The sequence below is a fragment of the Anomalospiza imberbis genome, chromosome 18, assembly GCF_031753505.1.
Source record: "Anomalospiza imberbis isolate Cuckoo-Finch-1a 21T00152 chromosome 18, ASM3175350v1, whole genome shotgun sequence".
Classification (NCBI taxonomy): domain Eukaryota; kingdom Metazoa; phylum Chordata; class Aves; order Passeriformes; family Viduidae; genus Anomalospiza; species Anomalospiza imberbis.
Window position 1 is genome coordinate 12,369,819 of NC_089698.1, and position 21,026 is coordinate 12,390,844.

Genomic DNA, 21,026 nt, shown 5'->3' on the forward strand with positions numbered 1-21,026 from the left:
TCTATTTGTCACAACATGACAAATTCCAGGGAGGAAAATGAGTTTCTAAGTGATTGCTCTGCATTTTGCCTGCTGTTCCCAATAGGGCAGATTCCAAAATCCCAACTGGGGACCCACTGACGCCGTTTCCTGGAGCACAGGGATGTGACTAAGCCAAAGCAACGGAACGGAGCAGGATCTGGCCACGGGAGAAGAAAGGATCAGGCTGGAAGCTGCGATGGCTGAGGGTCTGGGAAGGCCCCCTGGGCAGGGCATTCCCCCATCCATGAAATCTGGGAACGGGGGAGGATGGGCAGGGATGGGGACTCACTCTGCCGACTTCCAGAAGTGCCCCGGGTGGGAAAGGCGGCGGTTGCGCTTTGGCAGTTTCTCCAGCATGTCCATGAGCTTGGTGAAGGTGGGTCTCTCCTCCTGCTCGTAGGCCCAGCAGAACAGGAGGATGTCCTGGAGCCACAGGGAGAGCACATGAGGAAACCCAGCCAGGCCCTCTCCCAGTGGGAATTGAGCCAGTCCCTCTCCCACAGCCCTCGCCCCCTACGGCCACAGCACAAGGACCACGAGGACCACATCCTTGGGAAGGGCTAGGATGGAGAGGACATATCCATCCCGTGAGGATCCCATTTCCATCACCGAATTCTCATGAAGGACTGAGATGGAGGAAATGTGTCCATCCCATGAGGAGCCATCTCCATCACTGGATTTTTGGGAAAGGCTGGGATGGAGGGGATGTGCCCAGCCCATGAGGAGCCATCTCCATCAGTGGATCCTTATGAAAGTTGAGGTGAGGGAATGTATCCATCCTATGAGGAGCCATTTCCATCACTGAATTCTTGGGGAGGGTTGGAATGGATGTGTCCATCCCATGAGGACCTATCTCCACCACTGGGTTTTTGGGAAAGGCTGGGATGGAGGGAATGTGTCCATCCCATGAGGAGCCATCTCCACCACTGGATTCTTGGGAAGGGCTGGGATGGAGGGAATGTGCCCAACCCATGAGAATCCCACTTGCATCCCCACATCCTCACAAAAGGCTGGGATGAAGGGGGGGTGTCCATCCCACGAGCACCCATCTCCATCCCCACATCCCTGGGAAGGGCTGGAGCAAAGGGAATGTTCAAGCTGAGCTCAGCAGCAGGACCAAGCCTGGCTGGATGAGATGGGCAGATCCAGAGGGTTTTTCCAAGGGCCCCACCAGCCATGTCCCAGTCCATGCACACCCACACAGGGCCCCACAGCACCTACCGAGATCTCCTTGCCCATCCCGATCTGGCTGAGGTTGGGCTTCATCCCTCTTCCCACCTGCCAGATTATTGCCTCCGCTGGCTGCGTCTTGAAGGGCCATTCCCGGGCGTGCAGCTCGTACCAGATGGTGCTGTTGGGAGACACTGGGAATTAGAGACAGAGCAGCCAGGAGAGATTCAGGATGGGGAGGTGTCCGGCCACTGCATCCACATCCAACGTCTCTCCCTGCTCCAGAACCACCTCGTCCAGGAGATGCTTCATCCCAGGTGACACCAGAGGCGCTCAGCCCTCGATACAGAGGTGTCACCTCTCCCATTTTCCTGGAGTGAGCCCTGATTCCCACCAGGGAAGATCCCAACCCGTGGGAAGGAGGACAGAGGCTGATGGAGGCCCAGGCAGAGCCATGCTGTGACATCAAGTGGGGTTGTCCCACCTGGATGCAACAACACTGCCCATGGAGCAGCTGAAGAGAGGATGGTGGGGATGCAGCTGCCACTCCAGCAGAATTCCGGGAAGGGATGAGCCCAATAATTCACTTTAAACTTCAGCTTTTCCCTTTTTCTCCCCAAAAAAGCTCTCCAAGCTCCAAAAATCCATCCAAGCTGTGCCTTGACCCATCCCAGGTGTCCTCACCAGGTGATGGCCACGTGAAGCCCCGGCCATCTGCTCCTGCTCTCATCGCTAAGCCAAGCCCTCTTTTCTGTGAGGAATCCCAAATCCAAGGGAATATCCCAAAACAAGGGCATCACCAGTGGAACTGGTGGGCACCCCTGTGGTTTTCCGCCCCCGCTACTGCCTGGAAGTTTTGCATCATCATTTTCTGGCACCCGGAGCCTGGATGGGCCTGGATTCCCACAATGTCCAAGGCAAATTCCCTGGACCTGCTTTTCCCTCCCAGGGATGCCCTTGTGACCAGTAAAAGTATCAAAACCCAGGGTTAAAAAGACACCAGGGTGGACAGAATCTGTCTGATAAATGAAAGATTCCTCCCGGTTAGGGAAGCTCCCTGATTTCAGGAATTGGAATTCTTCTGATTTTGCACAGTTTGGCTAGAAATCTTAAAAAAAAAAAAAAAAATTAAAAAAAAATGGATAATGGGAGAATTTTGTGGGTGCAGAGGAATGGGGGGCTCGGGCACAGGACAAAATCCTCAGGAGGAGCATCCAAACACCCTCAGATTGGATTTAACACATCCAAGGGGTTAATTCAAGTTTCTCACTGGGAGTTTTTGTCATCTTTAAAAGATCTTTTCCTCTTGCTGTCCCTGATCCCCAAATCCCTGGAGGGAAGTGACCCCTCTGGATCGTCCCTGAGTCTCCCGGGCTTGATGGAGAGCAGCAGAAACAAGAAAGAGGGACAACGTGGGGAAACCTTTTCATCTTTTCAGGAAACTCCTGCTTTCCATAAGGGCAGAGCTCACAATTGAGTAAAAAAAGGGAAAATTATGTCTTCCCACCCACTCTCACTTAGTTGGATACGATCCTTTAATTACCTCTTTATTTCTGTGCTGAAGTTGTACCTCAGGGAGGGCAAAAAAAAAAAAAAAAAAAGAGCCAGACCCTTCCAGCTGTAATTACTGCGGGTTTGATGGGAATATTGCCTCGGATAACGGGCCCACGCTCCCTAATCCCACAGCCTTCGAGGTATCCATGAGAAAATTAATCCTCTGGGTAAAGAGGAAAGGTTTTTGGGAAAGGTTTAGTGGGGTGGAATTGGGCTCGTGCCCTCAGGGAGGTTTGTGGGCAGAAGAAGGGCAGGAGGAATGAGGTGGTTTACTGAGGAAAACTTAGGAATTCTCATTTTCTTGGCTTTTGGCAACTGCTCATAGAGCTGGCACCACCATCAGCCCCCTGCAGTGGCTGGAGGGGGGAACTGGGGTGTCCTGGGGCTCCAAAGCTGTGTCCCCAACTTTTGGCATCCCCATCCATCATCCAAGCGCTTTCTCAACAGTTCCCACCCCAGGAGGATGCAGGGGAGAGATGAAGCCAGGCTGTCATTCGCAGGATATTCTGGATCCCATTCCCTGAAGCCACCCTGATCTGTGGCCAAAATAGGAAGATTTGGTAATTTAGAGAGAATTGGGGTGTCCAGGGGCTCCCAGATCTGTGTCCCCCACCTTTGACATCTCCATCATCCAAGCACCTCCTCACTGGTACCTGCCCCAGGAGGGTGCAGGCAGAGATGATGCCAGGCTGGCATTCCCAATGGGATACTCTGGATCCCACTGCCCAGCACCACTCTGGTCCAGAACAGGAGCATTTGGTAATTTGGGGACAACTGGGCTCTTCAGGGGCTCCCAGAGCTGTGCTCCCACCCCAGCTGGCATCCTCAGGATATTCTGGATCCCATTACCCAGAGCCAGCCTGGTCTAAAACAGGGGGATTTGGTGATTTAGGGATGCTTTCACTCCAAATTTCTGGAAGCAGGGAGGTTCTCCCAGCCCAGAGATGGGAATTCCATCTGGCAGCGTCCCCTTGGATTTGGGACAAGCCAACAGCGTCCTCATCCCCTCCTATGCCCAGAGCAGCTCCCACCTGACCCAACCACGCCAGACCCCTGCCTCGGGACTCACCCCAGTGCAAAGACATCCGAGTGCTTGGAGAAGGGCAGCTTGTCCTCCTCGGTGTCGGGAGAGAGCTGCCGGATGATCTCGGGAGCCAGGTGGCACAGCCAACCGTTCTGGATCCGCAGCTTGTTCTCCCTCCTGCCGGGATACGGAGCCGTGGCTACCCCGGGCCACAGCACCACCGCATCCCCAGCTGCCCACCCTCTTCCCAGGGATTTAAGCCAGGTTTTCCCCACAGCATCCTTGTAAAGTCAGGTTTTAACCCTGCTCTGGAAACGTTGGCACAGCTGTCCCTGCCCAGGCAGCGGGACAAAATTGGAGGGTGTTTCCCGCCGGGACACAGAGCTGGAGCCATGGGTACCCCAGGGCACAGCATCTCCACATCCCCAGCGAGCAGCCCCCCGCTTCCCACCCTCTTGCCAAGGTTTCTAAGCCTGGTTTTCCCCACGTCATCCTTGCAAAGTCAGGTTTTAACCCTGCTCTGGAAATGTTGGCACCATTGTCCCTGCCCAGGCAGCGGGACAAAACTGGGGCACGGGATGGTGGTCCCTGCTGGGACACGGAGCCAGGCTCCTGTTGGGACATGGGTACCCTGGAGCACAGCAGCACCACATCCCCAGCTTCCCACCCTCTTCCCGAAGTTTCTAAGCCTGGTTTTCCCCATATCATCCTTTCAAAGTCAGGTTTTAACGCTGCTCTGAGACATGTCCCTGCCAGGCAGCAGGGCAAAACTGGGGCACAGGATGGTGCTTTAGGGGAACTTTGGCTCTTCCAGGCTGGCGATGGGGATTTAGGGTCTGCTGGGACTCCTGCTGTGCCCTTTGCACCAAAACCCCTAAAGGATCCAGGGGTAAAGTGGGGATGAATCCCCCCAGTGGCCCCACTGTGGTTGGAGAAGGAAGTTGGACTGGGGACCACAAAGTGCCTCTTCCAAGCAAACCCATCCTAAAGTAACAGCCTGGGAATTGGTGCTTTCAGGTGTTTGGCCCCAAAACAGCCCCTCCAAGTCTGAGACTCCAATGGCACCTCCCATGGGAGCAGCCTGGCTTTATAACAACCTCTCATTTCACCTCATCTGTCCTTCCTCCACCTCCCCAGGCTCCCCCTGCTTGGGATAAACACACTGGAATCCTTTGGCCAACAGCTGAGGATGACATTGGTGACTTCTCCATCCCTTACATCCTCCAGCAGGCACCTGGGATACACTGCTGGCTTCAAAACCCCTGGATCATCAGCAGTGGTGACACCTGAGGCCTGTGTCTGAGCCCAGGTTTGGCAGCAGCAGGGAAAAAAACTGTCCCACGTCACATTGGGCTGGAGAAGGAAGAGCCCGCTGTCTCCTGCTAGGAATTTCTCCCTGTTTGTGCTTGGAACCCTCCCAAATACGGGGATGAACAGGGCTAAGGGATGGCTGTGGGGTCATCTGTCCTCCTGAATGTCAGCCTGGGGCTAAAATCCCACGGGACACCATCCAGGGATGGGGTTCCACCTCAAAGCTGGCTCATAATCCCAAAATGGCACAATCCAGATCCTCCCGCCTGCAAAGCCGTCCCCATTCCCAGTGACAGGTCTGGCCATGACCAGAGGGACCCCCTCCCTAGAGAGGCACACTGTCACTCCAGGGAATCGCTGATGAAGCCTCCTTGTCCCCTCTGGGGTGTCCATGGCTCCTCTCCATCCACACCTCGGAGTCTCCACAGCAATCAGCGGCTCTGGCACGGCTTGGACCCTCTGGAGCCGTGGGAAAAGCACTTGGGCACAGAGGGGAGGCTTTCAGCTGCCCAGCATCCCCCTCCACCCTCCAGCTCTTAATTACAAACCAGCATTAAGCACCTGGGCAATTAAAAAGGCTCGGGCTGGTTCATCCTTCCCCATGCCTGCCTCTCCTTCCCGGGATGCAGTGGGCAGCACTTGGATCTGCTCCAGCACCCGCAGCAAGGCTGGGTTTGCTCCTGGGGCTTTTATTTCTGCTTTTATTTCTGCTCTGTGACATTCCACAGGCAGCCTCGGGATGCTGCAGGGACTGGATTGGCATGCACAGCTCATCCCTGGCAAAGCTTCTGTGGGTTATGAGCTCCCAGCAGTGAGGGCTGGGCTTTAATGGGGTCCCAGAAGTGGCTCAGTTACAGCAGTTTGAGGGTTTATGACCAAAGTTTACCTGATTTCACAACCACACCCAGCTGAGCATCTTCCAAGCTACCCCCAGGGCAAAAGCAGGAGCAGAAGAGCTCCTCAGACTCCTCAAGACCCACCTTGTGCTCCTCCTAATTCCAGAGCAGCCCCACCAAGCCCAAGAACATTTAAATAAAGGAGGAATAAATCTAATTTCAGCAGGATGAGACCCTAAGTCACCAAATCTCTGCAGGAAGTGTTTTAATCCCAGCAAAACCAGCTGAAGAAATGTCACCATCCTTAACCAGACCTCCAAAAATTTGCTTCCTTCCCAACAGATGTTTTTCCAAGCCTCTAAGGACCCAAAATTGGGATTTATCTTTATTTGTCTTCATCCGAGAGACACCAAAACCAGCAAAAACCCACCCTGAAAAGGGGAGATCAGACATGCAGACACTTCCTGTTCCAAAATTCATGGTGGCTGTGGAGCCCTGCTCTCCTCTCAGCTCTCCTCCAGCAGAAAACCTCTGCTACCGGCAGCCCAGGGCACACATTTTCTCATTTTCTCCATTTTCCCAGCAAAACCGTGCTCATTTCCATCCAGCCTTGCTTTCCTGGCCATCCTTCCTCTCCTGAGTCATTTCCTGGATTCTAACCCCACAAGGGACATCCCAGTCTTGGGCTGAGGTGGCCACACATTGGTCACCTCCTCAGAAACCCCATTCCTCCATTTCTCATTCCATTTCTGAAGCATCCCTGACCTTCACAGCAAAGATTTGGGCAAAACTTGGGCGGTTTTGCCCAAATCCTCATTCCCTGCTGGAATGAGCTGTCCTTTCCTCCTGGCAGGCCCTGAATCCCAAACCTCCCACCCAGCTGCCAAACCAGGGGCAAATCCCTCTTTGCCACAGTGGGAGATCCTGATATCCTGGCTTTCCAAAGTTTTTGGCCAAGTTTGTGCTGAAATCCATTGATATTCATCCAGGCAGAGTGGAAAATCTGGGAGTGCACGGTGCGGGATGGAGAGAGGCGGCCGCTGCCGTTTCCTCTAATCCTTTGAAATCATCACTGGGAAATTGGGGAAAAAAACCCATAATTTCCAATGTGCTTGTTATCTCCTGAGCATCTTTGCCATGGAGATGGAAGGACCAGGAGAAAACTGCCCAAGCTTGGGCTGTGCTGCTCCCTACACAAAGAGTTTAGAGGGAAATCCAACACAAAGGATTTAGTGGGGAAGGTGGGAAAAGTCAGCAATGTTCTTATTCCCCACTTGAAAAAAAAAAGGGAAAATATAATCTCTGTTCTTCCTTCCCCATTTCTGTTTCCTTTTTCCACCCCAGCTTTGCTTTTCCTCCTTTCCACAGCTGCTAGAACTCTTTTCCCTGCCATTCCTACAGCTGGAAAACCTCCCAACGTATCGGGAAAAGAAATTTAATAAGGAACATTTACCAAAACCTTCAGATTTAAACCCTCCGAAACCCCAAAATGTCACAATGTTGTGAAAGTCCCAAGCTTGGCTCTCATTTTTCATGTCTTGCTCCATGCCCAGCACAGACACCATGGCCAGATGTCTGTGATTCCCAAAATGTCACTGGAGTGGGGACAGCACAGAGATGGCATCACTCAATCCAAGCAGGAGATGAAGCAGATGCCAGGGAATTATAACGATGGAAAGGGAAAAGCCAAGGAGTGACCCAGCCCTGCTGCCACAGGAGCATCTCCTGGCTGGCTGCAGGGTGGTTTGGCCATGGAAATGATGCATCCCATGGGAAGAGGTTGGTCCAAGGGGCACAATCTGCCTCTCTGAACCAAAACTCCAGAGGCTCACACACGGCATTGTGTTCCTTCCTACGGATCAAAACCAACTCCCTTCAAACAGAGCAGCCCCACGACACTCAAAGGCCTCTTGAACTCCTGTCTGCCGATGCTGGGGACACAAAGAATCACTTGGAGAGGGATTTTTTTGTATCTTTCCCTACGTTCCCAGTTTTAGGGCACGGGGAGGAGCTCCAGTGTGTCCATGTCCTCCTACCTGCCCGCTTGGAGAACCCCGGAGATGCTGAAGAGCCCGAAGTCGGTGATCACCACCTTCCCATTGTCGTAGAAGACATTCTTGGACTTGAGGTCCTTGTGGAGGATGCCCTTGGCATGCAGGTATCCCATTCCCTGGGATGAAACAGAGAGAAGCAAACACCCCGAGGTTACAAAAGTGGCACAAACGGGCGGGATAATGCCGGAGTGGTGACATTCCCATGGGATCCATGAGCCACCAGGGCACATCCAAGCTGGACCACATCCCCAAAGGGCCCTGCAGGAAGGGAAAGTGTCTGGAAGGGATGGGCTCCCGGAGGGAGATGGGATTGTGGAGTGGGTGTCCCAGCTGCCACGGCGCCCACTCATCTTCCTGATTAATTGATTCCACAGGAAAAATGAGCAGCAAACCCACCCGGCAGCCGCTCCCCTGGAATCCTCCGCTGGGAAATGGATGGTGATGATGTTTTCGCCTCTGTTATTTTGGGGGCTGGCAGAGGAGGGTAATAAGTCACCGCTCCCCACAGCCCTGGCGGAGCCATCGGCGCTTCCGACGGCCCCATCCGCCTGGAAACTGGCGCCTCGCAGGAGTCCTGCCTTAATTCCTTCCCCCCAGGAAAAACTGCTCGGCGGTTAATTAAAATTAGTGCTAATGAGGCACAAAAAGGCCATGGGTGGGAAATCCAAACTCTCCTGTTTAGCCTCGGCAAATCAAGCAGACTGCCGGCAGCTCCGTGTGGCGGATGTTCAGCTCCACGGGATAATTCTGGGAATGGGGAGGGGGATAAAACACATTTATCCCAACTTCAGCAGGGATTTTCATGCTGTCCCACTTTTCACTCTCCTAAGCAGACACGGGGAAAACTTGATCTGCAGGATGCTGCTGAAGGATCAGTGCCCAATAGGCCGGCAAACTGTTGCTTAAGAGGGAATATTGGTTGTCTGGCACTGGAAAAGGGGGATTTATTAACTGGAATTCCATGGGGATCCATCCATCCATCCTGAGTCTCATCTTTTCATCTATCATCATTAACCACGCAGGCTGTGCGAGAATAATTTATTTTTAAGCAGGCGGCTGATGTGGAGCCAGAAGCCCAATCCAAATTCCACCATCTGGAAAAAGTGGGAAAACAAACGGAAAAACACCCCAACCCAGCAAGATATGGGAGTTTCACTGTGCCCTGTGGGGAGAAAATCCTACAGAGCTTCTGCCAAGGGTTGCTGGAGGAAGGAAAGGATTTGGGGCGGAATGCCAGGACCGTTCCAGGCACTGGGATTAATTAGGGGTCTCCAGTTCCCAGCACATGAAATAATGATAAGGTTTAAAAATCGGCTTTCAAATGTCACTGTCACCTCCAGAAAGTGCCAGGGTGGAGCAAGGAACAGCATTCCAATGTTTCCCTGCCCAGGTGCAGTGCAGGGTCCCGAGCATCCATGGATGAGCCCCAGTGCCAGGGGAATGCTCTGCAGTCCCTTCCCATTGTTTGAGGCTGACGGGAACCCAGACCAACATCAGGACCTGCTCCCACCTGCCCCCACATCCAGCGGAGAGCTCATCTCCACAGAATCATCAAACGCAGCCTGGCCTTTGCTGAAGGAATTTCTCTGGGCAAACCCCAATCCCTCACCTCGCTCTGTGCAGATCCCACTGCAAATTCCAGCCCTGCCACCTCAGCCCCTGGGATGATCCCTGAGGAAACACTCTGGGCCCAGTAACGCCTTCATTTGCTCGGCTGTGTGAAAAGCCAGCTCATTCTGCCAGCATCACTCCCGGGATCAATCATCCTCCCCCTCCCGAGGATCTCGGGATAACCTTGCACCCACTAATCCTAGGAGCTGAGCAGCTCTCCCGTCACATTCCGGGACTCAAAGGATTAAAATCCAACAACTGCTGTGACTGCGCAGCAAATCCAAAGCCTCCGGACAATGCAGCTCCAAGCCCACCCCAACCAAGGTGTTGGGATTTCCCTTCCCAACACCCACCACTTCCAAGTCCCCCAAAACATCTGCTGGAGATTGGTGGGCAAAGATGGGAAGGCTGGGAAGCTGCTCCTTAGCAGGAATGGGCCACGTGGTTGGGTCATGCCATTGTGGCAGGAATTCCACAATTCCACAATCCAGGAATTCCCTTTGGAATTCCACAATCCCACAATCCGGGAATTCCCTTTGGTGCACAGGGAGAGCCTTTGGAGCTCTGCTAATTCCTTCAGGGATCTGGGGTGGATACAAAGTCCCTCAGCCTCTCAACACCACCGACTTGGAGGTTTCCAACCTGTTCCTAATAGGCACCAGCTGCAGAAAACAAGGATCTCAACCTCATCCTCGAAACCCACACGCAGCAATGAACCCACGCAGGGAAAGGGGCTGAACGGAGCTGTTATTCCCGCTGGGAACATCTGGAAGGAAAAAGCCCTGAGCACAAAAAGGGGGAAAAATACAAGGCTAGACTGTGATGCTTCAAATGTTTGCTCAGCGGGAAAAATCCGTGTCTAAAAGGTGGAAAACTTGGATCAGAAGTAGGAATTAGGAAGCAAGAGGCTCTGGGCTGCCTCAGGCACCCCCAGCTCAGGCCATGGCTCCGAGGTAGCTCAAGGTTCAGGCTGTGCTCACCTGTCAGCTCCTGCCTGGAGAGCCCAGGGGGATTGAAGGAATTTAAACTTTAAACTGGGTCCAAATAAACATAAAATAGGCAAGTTAATAAGCACCATCCAGGGAAAAGGCACCACCCAGGAAACATTGCTGAACATATTCTGCTGTTAACCTGGGTTTGAATATTTAAGGGGGGCTAAGGTCTGCCAGAAAACCTGATTTTCTGTTGTTTTCTCTCAGTTAAATGTGGGACCAGCTCCAGGTTTGGGCTCCAGGGGGGAAGTGTTGGCTGACCTTGAGCAGGGCACGGGGGCACTGTCACAGCTCCCATGGCAGGGCATGTGCCAAATATTTCTGGTGATAAATATGTTTGGAATCACAGCACAACCCCGCTCGGGCAGACAGCTCAACACCTCAGTGCTGCTGCTGACATCCCATGGGAAACTGTGAGGGCTCAGGACCTGAATTCCCGGCCACTCCACCATGCCATGGGAGGATCCTGTCCGGGATTGTTTATAGGGACACGTCTGAAGTGTGGAAGATGCACTTGGAGTCATCCCTGGGACAGGAAAAGCATTTTTAGCTCTGGAAAATGTATGTGAGCTTGGCCTTGTGGTACCATAGCACGGATTTCTCCAGGAGCCTCGGCCCTGGGAATGTTTTATGGGAAATACTGGGAATGCTGGAAGTGTCTAAGGCCAGGCTGGACAGGGCTTGGAGCAGCCTGGGATAGTGGATGATGTCCCAGCCCATGGTAAGGGGAGGAATGGAATGAGTTTTAAGCTCCCTTCCAACACAAACCATTCTTGTATTCCATGATTATTACATTTTTTTTCCAAGAGGAGAGCAATATCCCACCAGGAACTCCCCCACAGCAGCAATGCTGGATTTAAACACCTGAAATTCCAGCAGGGAAGAGGAGCAATGGCCAGGATGAGCCCCAAGCATGGGGACCCCATGGAAGCTTTGGTGCCACCCCAATTCAGCCACATGAGAGAGGTCAAAGACACCTGGATTTTAAAACCAAGGAGTTCTGTCCTGCCCAGAATCCTTGGATTTTAAAGCCAAGGAGAGCTATCCTGCTCAGAATCCTTGGCTGCTCCTCTCCTGCTCCCCAGAATGACTGGACTGGGCTTTTGGCCAGGTTTTTTGCTGGATCCAGACCCCACCAGACCATACCTTCACAATTTCTTGTGCTATCTGCCTCGTCTTGTTGACATCCAGGACAATTTTGGCGTCCCTCACCACGGAGTAGAGAGTCCGTCCTTTGCACAGGCTGGAAGGACAGGAAAAGGGAAAGGGAAGTTACAAACCCTCCTGGAGAAACAGCCCCAGTTTATAAAGCAGGGAACTGTAAACAATCACAGGATTTTGGCCGGATTTTGGCCTCCTGGCTCGAGGCAGGTTGAAGATTCCGCAGGGAACTGGGGGCTCTCCCAGTTTGGCACTGAGAAGGAGCTCTCAGTGCTCCTGGTGTGTCCTGGTGGCACCACCGTGGTGCCACAAGAGACAATCTGGGCTGGTCCCTGGCTTTTCCCTGTGTCCCAGCCCAGAGCAAACCACCTGGTCCTCCCACCTCCGAGTTTTTGTGCAGAACTGGCCGTGGCTCCCTCCTCCCTTGGGATACAAAGCTCACAGATGTAAAATGAGTCAAAAGAGGAAAGACAGGGAAGGGAAAAAATCCCCCAACCCAACCCAACCCCAAGCACTGTACAATGTCCTCCAATTTTCCTTCTCGTACCAATTACAGTAAAATCTATTTACAGAGCCTTAATTACCAAAGGCAGCTGGATTTTGGGGGGGTGGGGGGGGGATGGATATAAACCAATTAAAAATATATTGACATTTGAATATCATAATGAAGGACGTGGGTGGCTGCTGCCTCGACTCCCGCCCACAAAAAAGAGCTTTTTTTTTTTTTTTGCTTTTCACTATCCGCCCACGCTCATTCCAGGCAACTTTGGAAAGATGAGACTGGATACCTGAGCCTGGGAAATAAAACACCCAACACACAGCTTGTTAAAGAGGCTTGGTGACTGCACATGTTGATTTGATTCTCTTCTGTTTAACAAATTAAAATTTCTGAGGTTTCATTCTGCTGCTCTCCCCCAGCTCGGCTCCACTGCTTTCCCCTCGCCCAGTTCCTCCTGCCCTGGGAATTCCAGCAGGTGCTGGTTTGGATTCATCCCCTGGGAGAGGTTTTGTCCTTTTTGGGTGAAAATAATCACAGAATCCTGAAAGAGAATCACAGAGTGGTTTGGGTTGGAAGGGACTTCAAGGACCAGATAATTCCAGCCCTCTGCCATGGGCAGGGACACCTTGGATGGAGCTTGGAGCAACCTGGGATAATCAAAGTGTCCCTGCCCCTGGCAGAGGGCTGGAATTATGGGATGAGCTCTAAGGTCCCTTCCCACCCAAAACATTCCATGAGTCCATGAAGCCCAGAAGAACCTCACACTCCAGAAGCTCGCGGATACAAAGGATCCTCCTGCTCCTAAGGCAGAAGCTCCACAGCACTCCATGGGCAGAGAGAGCAGAATTTTCAGGACAAGCAGTGAAACAGGAATGGGATCAATCCCCACATCCCACGGGCTTTGGAAAGACAACAGCACCCTTCCAAATATTTCCTCCCTGGGAGCGTTAGGAATTGTCCTGCTGGACACAAGTGAGCTGCAGTGGGGATTTAGGCACACATCCCTGAGTGCCTCCTCAGGGATGGTTTTCCTCACTCAGGTGTCCCAGCACCGCCCTGAGCATCACAGCTGGACTTAGCCCCGAGGCAGCTGCGCTCCCTCTGAACCATCTTCCCGTCTCCTGCAACACTTGGACTGCAGTCAAATAAGAATTTGCTGGAGATGAGGATCCGAGCACTTGGAAATCAGTGATAAAATCCTCGGGCTTCTGTAACCGGAATGAATCAAAGTGTGCAGAACAACGATGGACATGAATTGTCCTTCCACCACCTGTGTTTTTCTACACTGATTTGCTACATAAACCCAACAAGCTGTAAGCTCTGCCACACAACAGCCTTTTGCCACCTCCATGAGTTGCCTGCACACACAGGAGTTCCCCCAGCCCTTCCCAACCCCCGGAAAACACGTTTTCTCCCAGAGAAAACCTTTTTACAGCCAGTTGCCTGTGATCTGAACTGGTCACAAATTGACACTGGAAATGCAGGGAGTGGATTAGTGCTGGAACGGGGCTGGATTCCAGCCCTACAGTGAGTTAAGATCAGCTGTTTCCCTGGGAAAGGGTTGTTTAGAGGAAAATCCTCACATTTCTGCCTATCTGAACTGCTGAGATAAACCCGAGAGCAGAGCTTGCATCCCTTTGCTGGTGAGATTCCCATCTTTCCACTTCATTTACAGGATTTCCAAATCCTTCCCAGCGGATGGAGCTATTGCAGGAGAACAGTCAGACCTGGGGTGATGGCACTAGGACATGTCCCTGTCACCTCTGCTCCTCAGACCCTGGCAGAGCCATCAAAGCAGCCCAGGTGCTTCTCCCCTCCCCTCGATGAATAACGGCTCCAAATGAATTCACCGAGCACCCGCCTCACCGGCACATCCGACTTTTCTTGCTGGATAAGGAGCTGCCAACGCGGAGATAAAGCCCGGTTGATACCTTTTATGCAGCACCTGAGCCCATTCAGCCACCACCTGCAGAACCTTTTCATGGCACAGCTCCACAATTCCGCTTCTCCTCGTTCCTCAATCGCTCCCCATTTGGGCAGGACAAAGAGCAGCGCCCGGGGCACGCTTGGAGTCTTCTGCCTTTCCACTTGGAGAGGTCCCTGCTGAGCCTGGCTTTGAGGGACACGGCTGTGGATGACAAGGCCACAAAATGCCTACGCTCGATGCCAAAAACAAGGCAGATAATTTGCATCTTCACATGGATCCTGGGTTATTCAGCGTTGAAGTGAAAATTCATAAGGAATTCTTGTCTTCTTCTCCCAAACTTCTCCGTCCCACCTGGCGGCAGAGCGAGTTGATGACACGTGCCCCGGTGCCACAAGGTGACCAAATGCCATCCAGAGCTGGGGGGTGGCTGGGACAGAGATGCAGAGATCTTTCTGGGAGTCCTCAGGAGTGCACCTCATCCCATGGCAGATCCACATCCCGGTGCCTTTCCCAGCATTAGGACAGGCCCAGCCCCATCCTGCTGCAGATGCCACTCTCAATTCAAAATGAGTTTTTGAAGTGTTCAGCCAAGCAAGCCAAATCCCAAATTGCTTTATAAACACTCTGCATTCCCAACGTGGGCTGGAGACATCAGCAGCGGGAGCAAAGCCAAGGCGGCTCGAAGAGGAACAATTTGGGATGAGGGAGGAAGAGCTGGAGCGCTGCCTCTGGGTGTTTTTGCTGTTCCATGGGAAAACAGCCTCATCCGTCTTCCATTCCTTGGGGTTTTTTACCCCTCTCTGCGATATTGATGGTCATCAGCTCGCACTGGTGGCCAGCACCTCTGCATTGGTGGTCATTGTCTCTACATTGATGGCCATTACTCCTACACTGGTGGCAATCACCTCTACACTGATGGTCATCAACTCTACACTGATGGCCACCACCTCTACGCTGATGGTCATTGTCTCTACACTGGTGGCCAACACCTCTACATTGGTGGCCACCACCTCTACATCAGTGGTCATCACCTCTGCACTGATGGCCAACACCACTACACTGGTGAACGTTACCTTTACACTGGTGGTCATTGTCGCTACACTGATGGCCACCACCTCTGTACTGGTGGCCATAACGCTATGTTGATGGCCAACACCTCTGCCTTGATGGAGACTCCACCCTGGCTCCTGCTCAGGAGCAGGGATCATGCCGAGCAAACGGCCTGGCAGTTGTGGGGCACATTCCATCACTCCAGGAGCTTTGTGCTTCCCTTCCCTCTTCCCATCCGAATAAACGCCCATTCAATTAAAGAGGTCATAAATGCCAGACCCCGGGAAGTTCATTCCTTGCTGGGATATGGATTTATAGGGAAGCAGCTTGGATACCATGGAGACAGCCAGCACTACAGACCCAGGGGAGACACTGGAGAAGAGAGCGAGGTGGGGAATTAATAAAAAATGCTTTTATATAAAAATACCTCTGCTCCCGGGTTACATCTGTGCTGGAAGAAAGACATGGCAAAGAATGCTTGGATGCTCCCACATTCCCCAGCAGTTTACCCACTTTGAGGTTTTCATGGAAAAAGGATCCTTTGGGGAATGTTAAGAAAGAAACTGCAACAGGAACCACTGAGCCAGGACTTATTTGATTTCATTTGAGCAGGACCAGAGAGCGAAAGAAGGAGCTCTGCACATTCCAGCACATTCCTGACTTATTTAGGAAGTTTTCCAGCTGCTCCCATATATTGGCTTGTTTTTCTCTTTTCACAGAGTCTGGCAACAGTGCTTTTGGAACTCAACAGCTCCTGAGGTGCTTCACACAAAGGAAATTTGAACAACGCAGTAAGAGCAGCAAAGGGAGAGCTTTGGGTTCATTTTTCTCCCGAGGTTTTGTTTTCCTCTAAGTGGATAAGGAATTTCACCCCCTTGATTCCCTGCCAATGCCAGAGCGAGCAGTGGCAGCATCCAGCCTGAAATTCCTCAGCCCTCTACATCGAAACGCCATGACCACGACCAGAGAGGAAAAATTAGGATATGAGGGAAAATTTCTTCACTGATAGGGTTGTCAAGCCCTGGCACATCCCTGGAGTCCCCATCTCTGTAGGATTTAACAGCTCTTGTGGCACTTGGGGATGCGGATCAGTGGTGGCCCTGGCAGTGCTGGGGGAATGGCTGGAATTGATGATCTTAAGGATCTTTTCCAATCTAAACAATTCTGTGCTTCTATGGAAGCAGCAGCCAAAACTCAGTGCCAGAAAAGGCGTGACCTGAGCACCAGCATCCAGCAGACCCCAGGCTGGAAATACTCATCCCATCCAACCCCATTCCAAATGAACCCAAAGCAACCCCAACGGGAAGCCAGGGGATTCAATTCCTGCCATTTCAAGCAAAGCCCACGTCCCCAGCCCAGAGATGGGAGAGACCCTCCTGCTCCTCATGGAGGAGCCTCTGCAGAGCCAAACCAGCAGGAGGAAACAGAAAAGCCCTGGAGAGCCAATGCTCCCCTCATCCCGCTATCTCCAGCCGATGGAAGCACCGGCTTTGGATGGATATTACTTAGGCAGCAAAATTTTCCTGCCGGCAGCTGGCACGCGAGATAACTACAGCCAAACCACAAGGACTGCAGGAGGAGGAGGAAAAGGAGGAGGAGGGGGATCTGCCTCCCTGAAAAGTAGCTCCAACTCCATCGTCGCCTTGGAAAAAAACAAGTTCTTTGGAAAAAGCCAACTCCATGCATTTTTATTTGGAGGAAATAGAGGAGACGAGCTCTTCTCCAGCTGCGGGGAGAAGAGCTCGGAGCCAGGTGAATGCAAAGCAGCCCCTGGGGCTTAGCTAAAGCCAGGCTTGCAAACAAGTCATCCAAAAAAACTCCATGCTCCAGGTGCCACTTGCTGCCTTTGGAAAGGACGCGCTCAGAATCGGCTCCGAGAGGGAGGGTTGGGTGCACAGGGATGAGTGGAGGCGCCTCAACCTCCTTGTCTCTGATATATTCTCTGCACCCTGCTCCTCTGGCTGTTTTGAACTTCAGGAAGGAAAACAAATTTTTTTAAAAACCCTTTTGGAGAAAGGAAAGAAACTTTGGATTGAGCCGGCTGCTTCCCTGGCACCCGGCTCCACTTTGGAATAGTAAAAATTATCATTATTAATAAAAAGTTAATGCTGCTGTCACAGGAACGATCTGTTTCTTTGGCTAGGCAGGGTGCCAGCAAATGGATCCCCCACAGGCAGCCCTGCTCTGTCCCAGAGAGGATCCCAGGCACTGAGGATGCTCGGAAAAAATCAGGAATGATGCTGGGATGTCACTCAACAGGGACGGGAAGAGCTGGCACGAGCGGAAGGACTTTTTGGGAGCATCTCTCAGTGGGGCACTTAATCAAAGGCATTTCCTTAAATCCCTTCCTCTCCAGCACAGTGAATCCCGCTGTGTTAAGCACTTTCCCAGAGAAATCAGGGCCAAAACAGAAATACTTCCCTGGCATTTGGAAACACTCCTAAAACACAAAGGAAAACTTTCCCCCTGGAGCATCCTCCACGCTGGAGCAGCCGCCGGCGGGGATTTGATGCTCCAGTGGGTAAGAAAAGCTCAGCCAGCCCCGCTGTTTCCACATCAAACACGGAGGATCAAGCTGCTGCTTTTCCCCATTCCCAACCATCCTCTTGGCTCGGGATATTCCAGGCCCCTCCCCAGGCTGCTGCCTGCCGGTGGAAGATATATCCAGGTTTAATGTATATATTAATTCCCATATTGACTTTCCCATTGTCAGCCGTTATCAAGATTTATCCGGCCTGATGGCCTGGCATCGATTGGGAGGGAGTGTATTCCCACGGGTCAATCCATTCTGATCCAGCGCCTGGCATGAAGTCGATCCCTATTTATTATATGATCTACGAGCTCCATTAACTGCCAGGGAAGGGAATGCGGCGGAAAAGTAGGAAATGGGAAAACAACAGAGGCAGAGGAGAAGGGTCTGGCTCCCAAAGTGGGTGTTTGAACATGGATGGGGTTAGGGGAGGCAGGAATCCACGGCTTCCCTTCCCAAAATACACCCGAGAGCGGGCAGGACCTGAAAGGCACTTCGGAAATGCTCCAGGATCAGAGAAGCATGGAATGTTTTGAGTGGGAAGGGACCTTAAAGATGATCTCATCCCAAGCCCCATCCAACCTGGCCTGGAACCCTTCCGGGGATGGGGCAGCCGGTACCAAAGCCTCACAGGGAAGACTCTCTTCCCAAAATCACATCTAACCGTGCCCTTCTGTCCATGGGAAGCCATTCCCTGTGTCCTGTCAGTGCATGGCTCCAGCCTGCCTGGCATGGAGGAAAACAAGGTGGCAACTCTGTGCCTCAGTTTCCCCTACTGAACAGGATTTAGAGCTTCTCCTTCAATTCCCAGCACAGGAGGAAGGCTGGGAGGATTCATTTTTAATCCATTGAGGAGGAAAATCCAATTTCATAGAGTCCTGCAATGGTTTAGGTTGGAATAGACCTTAAAGATCCTCTCAATTCCAACCCTTGCCACGGGCAGTGATGCCACTCAGGTTGCCCAGGGCTCCATCCCACCTGACCTTGTTGTTCCTTCAATTTGTGGCTTGTTAAAGATCAAAGGACAATTTGGATGCCCTGGAGGGAACAGGGCACCAGCTGCAAGCACCACAGAGCATCCACAGGGAAAAACCAGACCCCCCAGTCTGCTCCATCTTAAGTGCCATGGCTTCCACCCTTCCCCTTTCCTCCCATCCTTCAAATCAGGTTAAATATCCCCAGCTTCCTGAGCATTAAGATTTACAAGTCCCAAATCCTTCCCAGCTGGGCTGTGCCTGTAAATGTCAGGAGATCTGGCACTGGGAGAGGCTAAAGCCAAGCTTTGTCCAGAGCTCTTCTGTGCCCAGCAAGAACAAGGTCCAGGGATGGGAGAGCGTCCCCTGTGAAGGGCTTGTTCCTCCCAGCAGCAGAGCCAAACATTCAATATTGGCAAAATCCAGTACGGAAATCTATTATAAAATCAAAGTTAAACCCCAGTATTTGGTCCATGCACTGAAGTTATCCATGAATAAACAGCTGAAGTGCCTTGGATATTCTTCCCATCCCTCGCCCTCATGCCTTCCCTATTAATTAGTGCCAGGGAATGTGTTCCTGTCATTAAAACCTGTGTTCCACAGAGAAAAAAGAGCAAACTCTCATTTCATCTACAATATCTCATGTAAGGACAGGGACTGGGTTTATCTCCACCCCCCCACCAGCAGCTCCAGGGAAAGGTTTAGGAGAGTTTCCCTCTCCAGCAGAAACATTCCAAGTTCCTCTGCTCCAAAGGCACTTTCAACAAATTAATTCTCTTTGCACAGTTCTGCCAAGGTCAGGTTAATTCCTAATGTTCCTCAATGCTCTCCTTGGTCTTCCCAGCAGGGACATAAATCATGGCCACACAGCCCTGGTGGCATCACCAGTGGCACCCTGGAAAGTTGAAGTCACCCTGGCGTGACAAGAGAGGGGTCAAAACCCAGCCTGGAGCATCCCAGGGAGCAAATCCCAGACTCCTTGCACAAGCTCCAAGAGCCAAGTTGGAGCTTTTAACTAAAAACACAAGGAATCTTGAAAAAGCTGCACCAAATCCCCCTCACAAGCCAGCGTGAGCTCAAAGCCCAGGCAAACTCCAGCTCAAGTCTTCTCCCAGGCTGGATAACCTCGCTCCCTTCTCCCAAAGAACATTCCCGACCACCAGGAGCTGCATGCAGTGTGCTGATCCCCTGCTTCCATTACAGACTCAAGGAGCACCTGGAGCCCTGGGAAGCACCAATAAGCTTTCAAATCCCCCCTTTTCTTCCTCAGAAGGAGCACCCACAATCCTAAAATGTGGGAGTTTCTGCTTTCATGGGTGGCTGGAGCCATTTTATCAGGATTAGGAAAGGACTTTATCCTTGGAAGGTCCCTTGGGGGGCTGAGCCTTTACCTCTGCTCCTGCTCTGGGGGCCTGGACCAGGAGCCCCAAGGAACTGGATTTACCCAGGCCTGGCTTAGTTGTGCCCCCCAGCAGCAAAACCAACCCGTTATTCCAACAAACAGGGAATTTTCCCAGCCCTTTCATTCCTGCCCAGCTGAGGACTTTGCCGCCGTTTCCCGCCATCCATTAAGCAAGCAGCGCTCAAAGCACCAAGGCTCTCACCCGCTCCTGCTCCAGACTAATTAAGATGGATGTTAATTGTCCCCAGCGCTCATTACCCAAGAGAAAACCCATTAGCGGCTCTGATGGAACCGTTCCTTGCACTCACCACTTCCCACTGCTGAAAAATGCTGGATTTCTGCTTTTCTGTCAAGTTAAGAGACAACTTAGGAATTGTGGAATGGTTTGGGTTGGAGGGACCCTAAAGTTCATCCAGCGCCACCCCTGCCATGGGCAGGGACACCTTCCACTGTCCCAAGCTGCTCCAAGCTCTGTCCAGCCTGGCCTTGGACACTCCATCCCTGGCAGTGTCCACAGCTGCTCTGGGAGTTCCATCCCAGCCCCTCCCCACCCTCACCTTCCCAATATCCCATCCATCCCTGCCTCTGGCACTGGGAAGCCATTCCCTGTGTCCTGTCCCTCCATCCCTTGTCCCCAGTCCCTCTCCAGCTCTCCTGCAGTCCCTTTAGGCCTTGGAAGGGGCTCTGAGCTCTCCCTGGAGCCTTCTCTTTTCCAGTTTCAATTCCACTGTTTTTATAATTGATGAAGGTATTAAACAGTGTTGGTCCCATTTATCCGTAAAAATGATTAATGTAGGGAAAATCTCAGACTTTTAACCCCAACTATCCCACCCTCACCCAGCTGCTGCCTCAGTTTCCCCTTCCATTTTTTTCCCCTGTGGGCCGAGCTGTTTGGATGGGGAAATTTCTT

At 52.2% G+C, this 21,026-nt stretch overlaps 1 protein-coding gene across 1 annotated transcript in view; it reads right to left on the reverse strand.

The window, feature by feature from the left end:
- Positions 1-306: 306 nt before the first annotated feature.
- Positions 307-21,026, reverse strand: part of KSR2 (kinase suppressor of ras 2) — a 76,302-nt gene continuing 55,582 nt past the window's right edge. Inside the window, 5 exon segments of the mRNA XM_068209148.1 lie at positions 307-444; positions 1,243-1,372; positions 3,815-3,946; positions 7,953-8,086; positions 11,720-11,816. Of these exon segments, the coding sequence (XP_068065249.1) occupies positions 307-444; positions 1,243-1,372; positions 3,815-3,946; positions 7,953-8,086; positions 11,720-11,816 (631 nt within the window).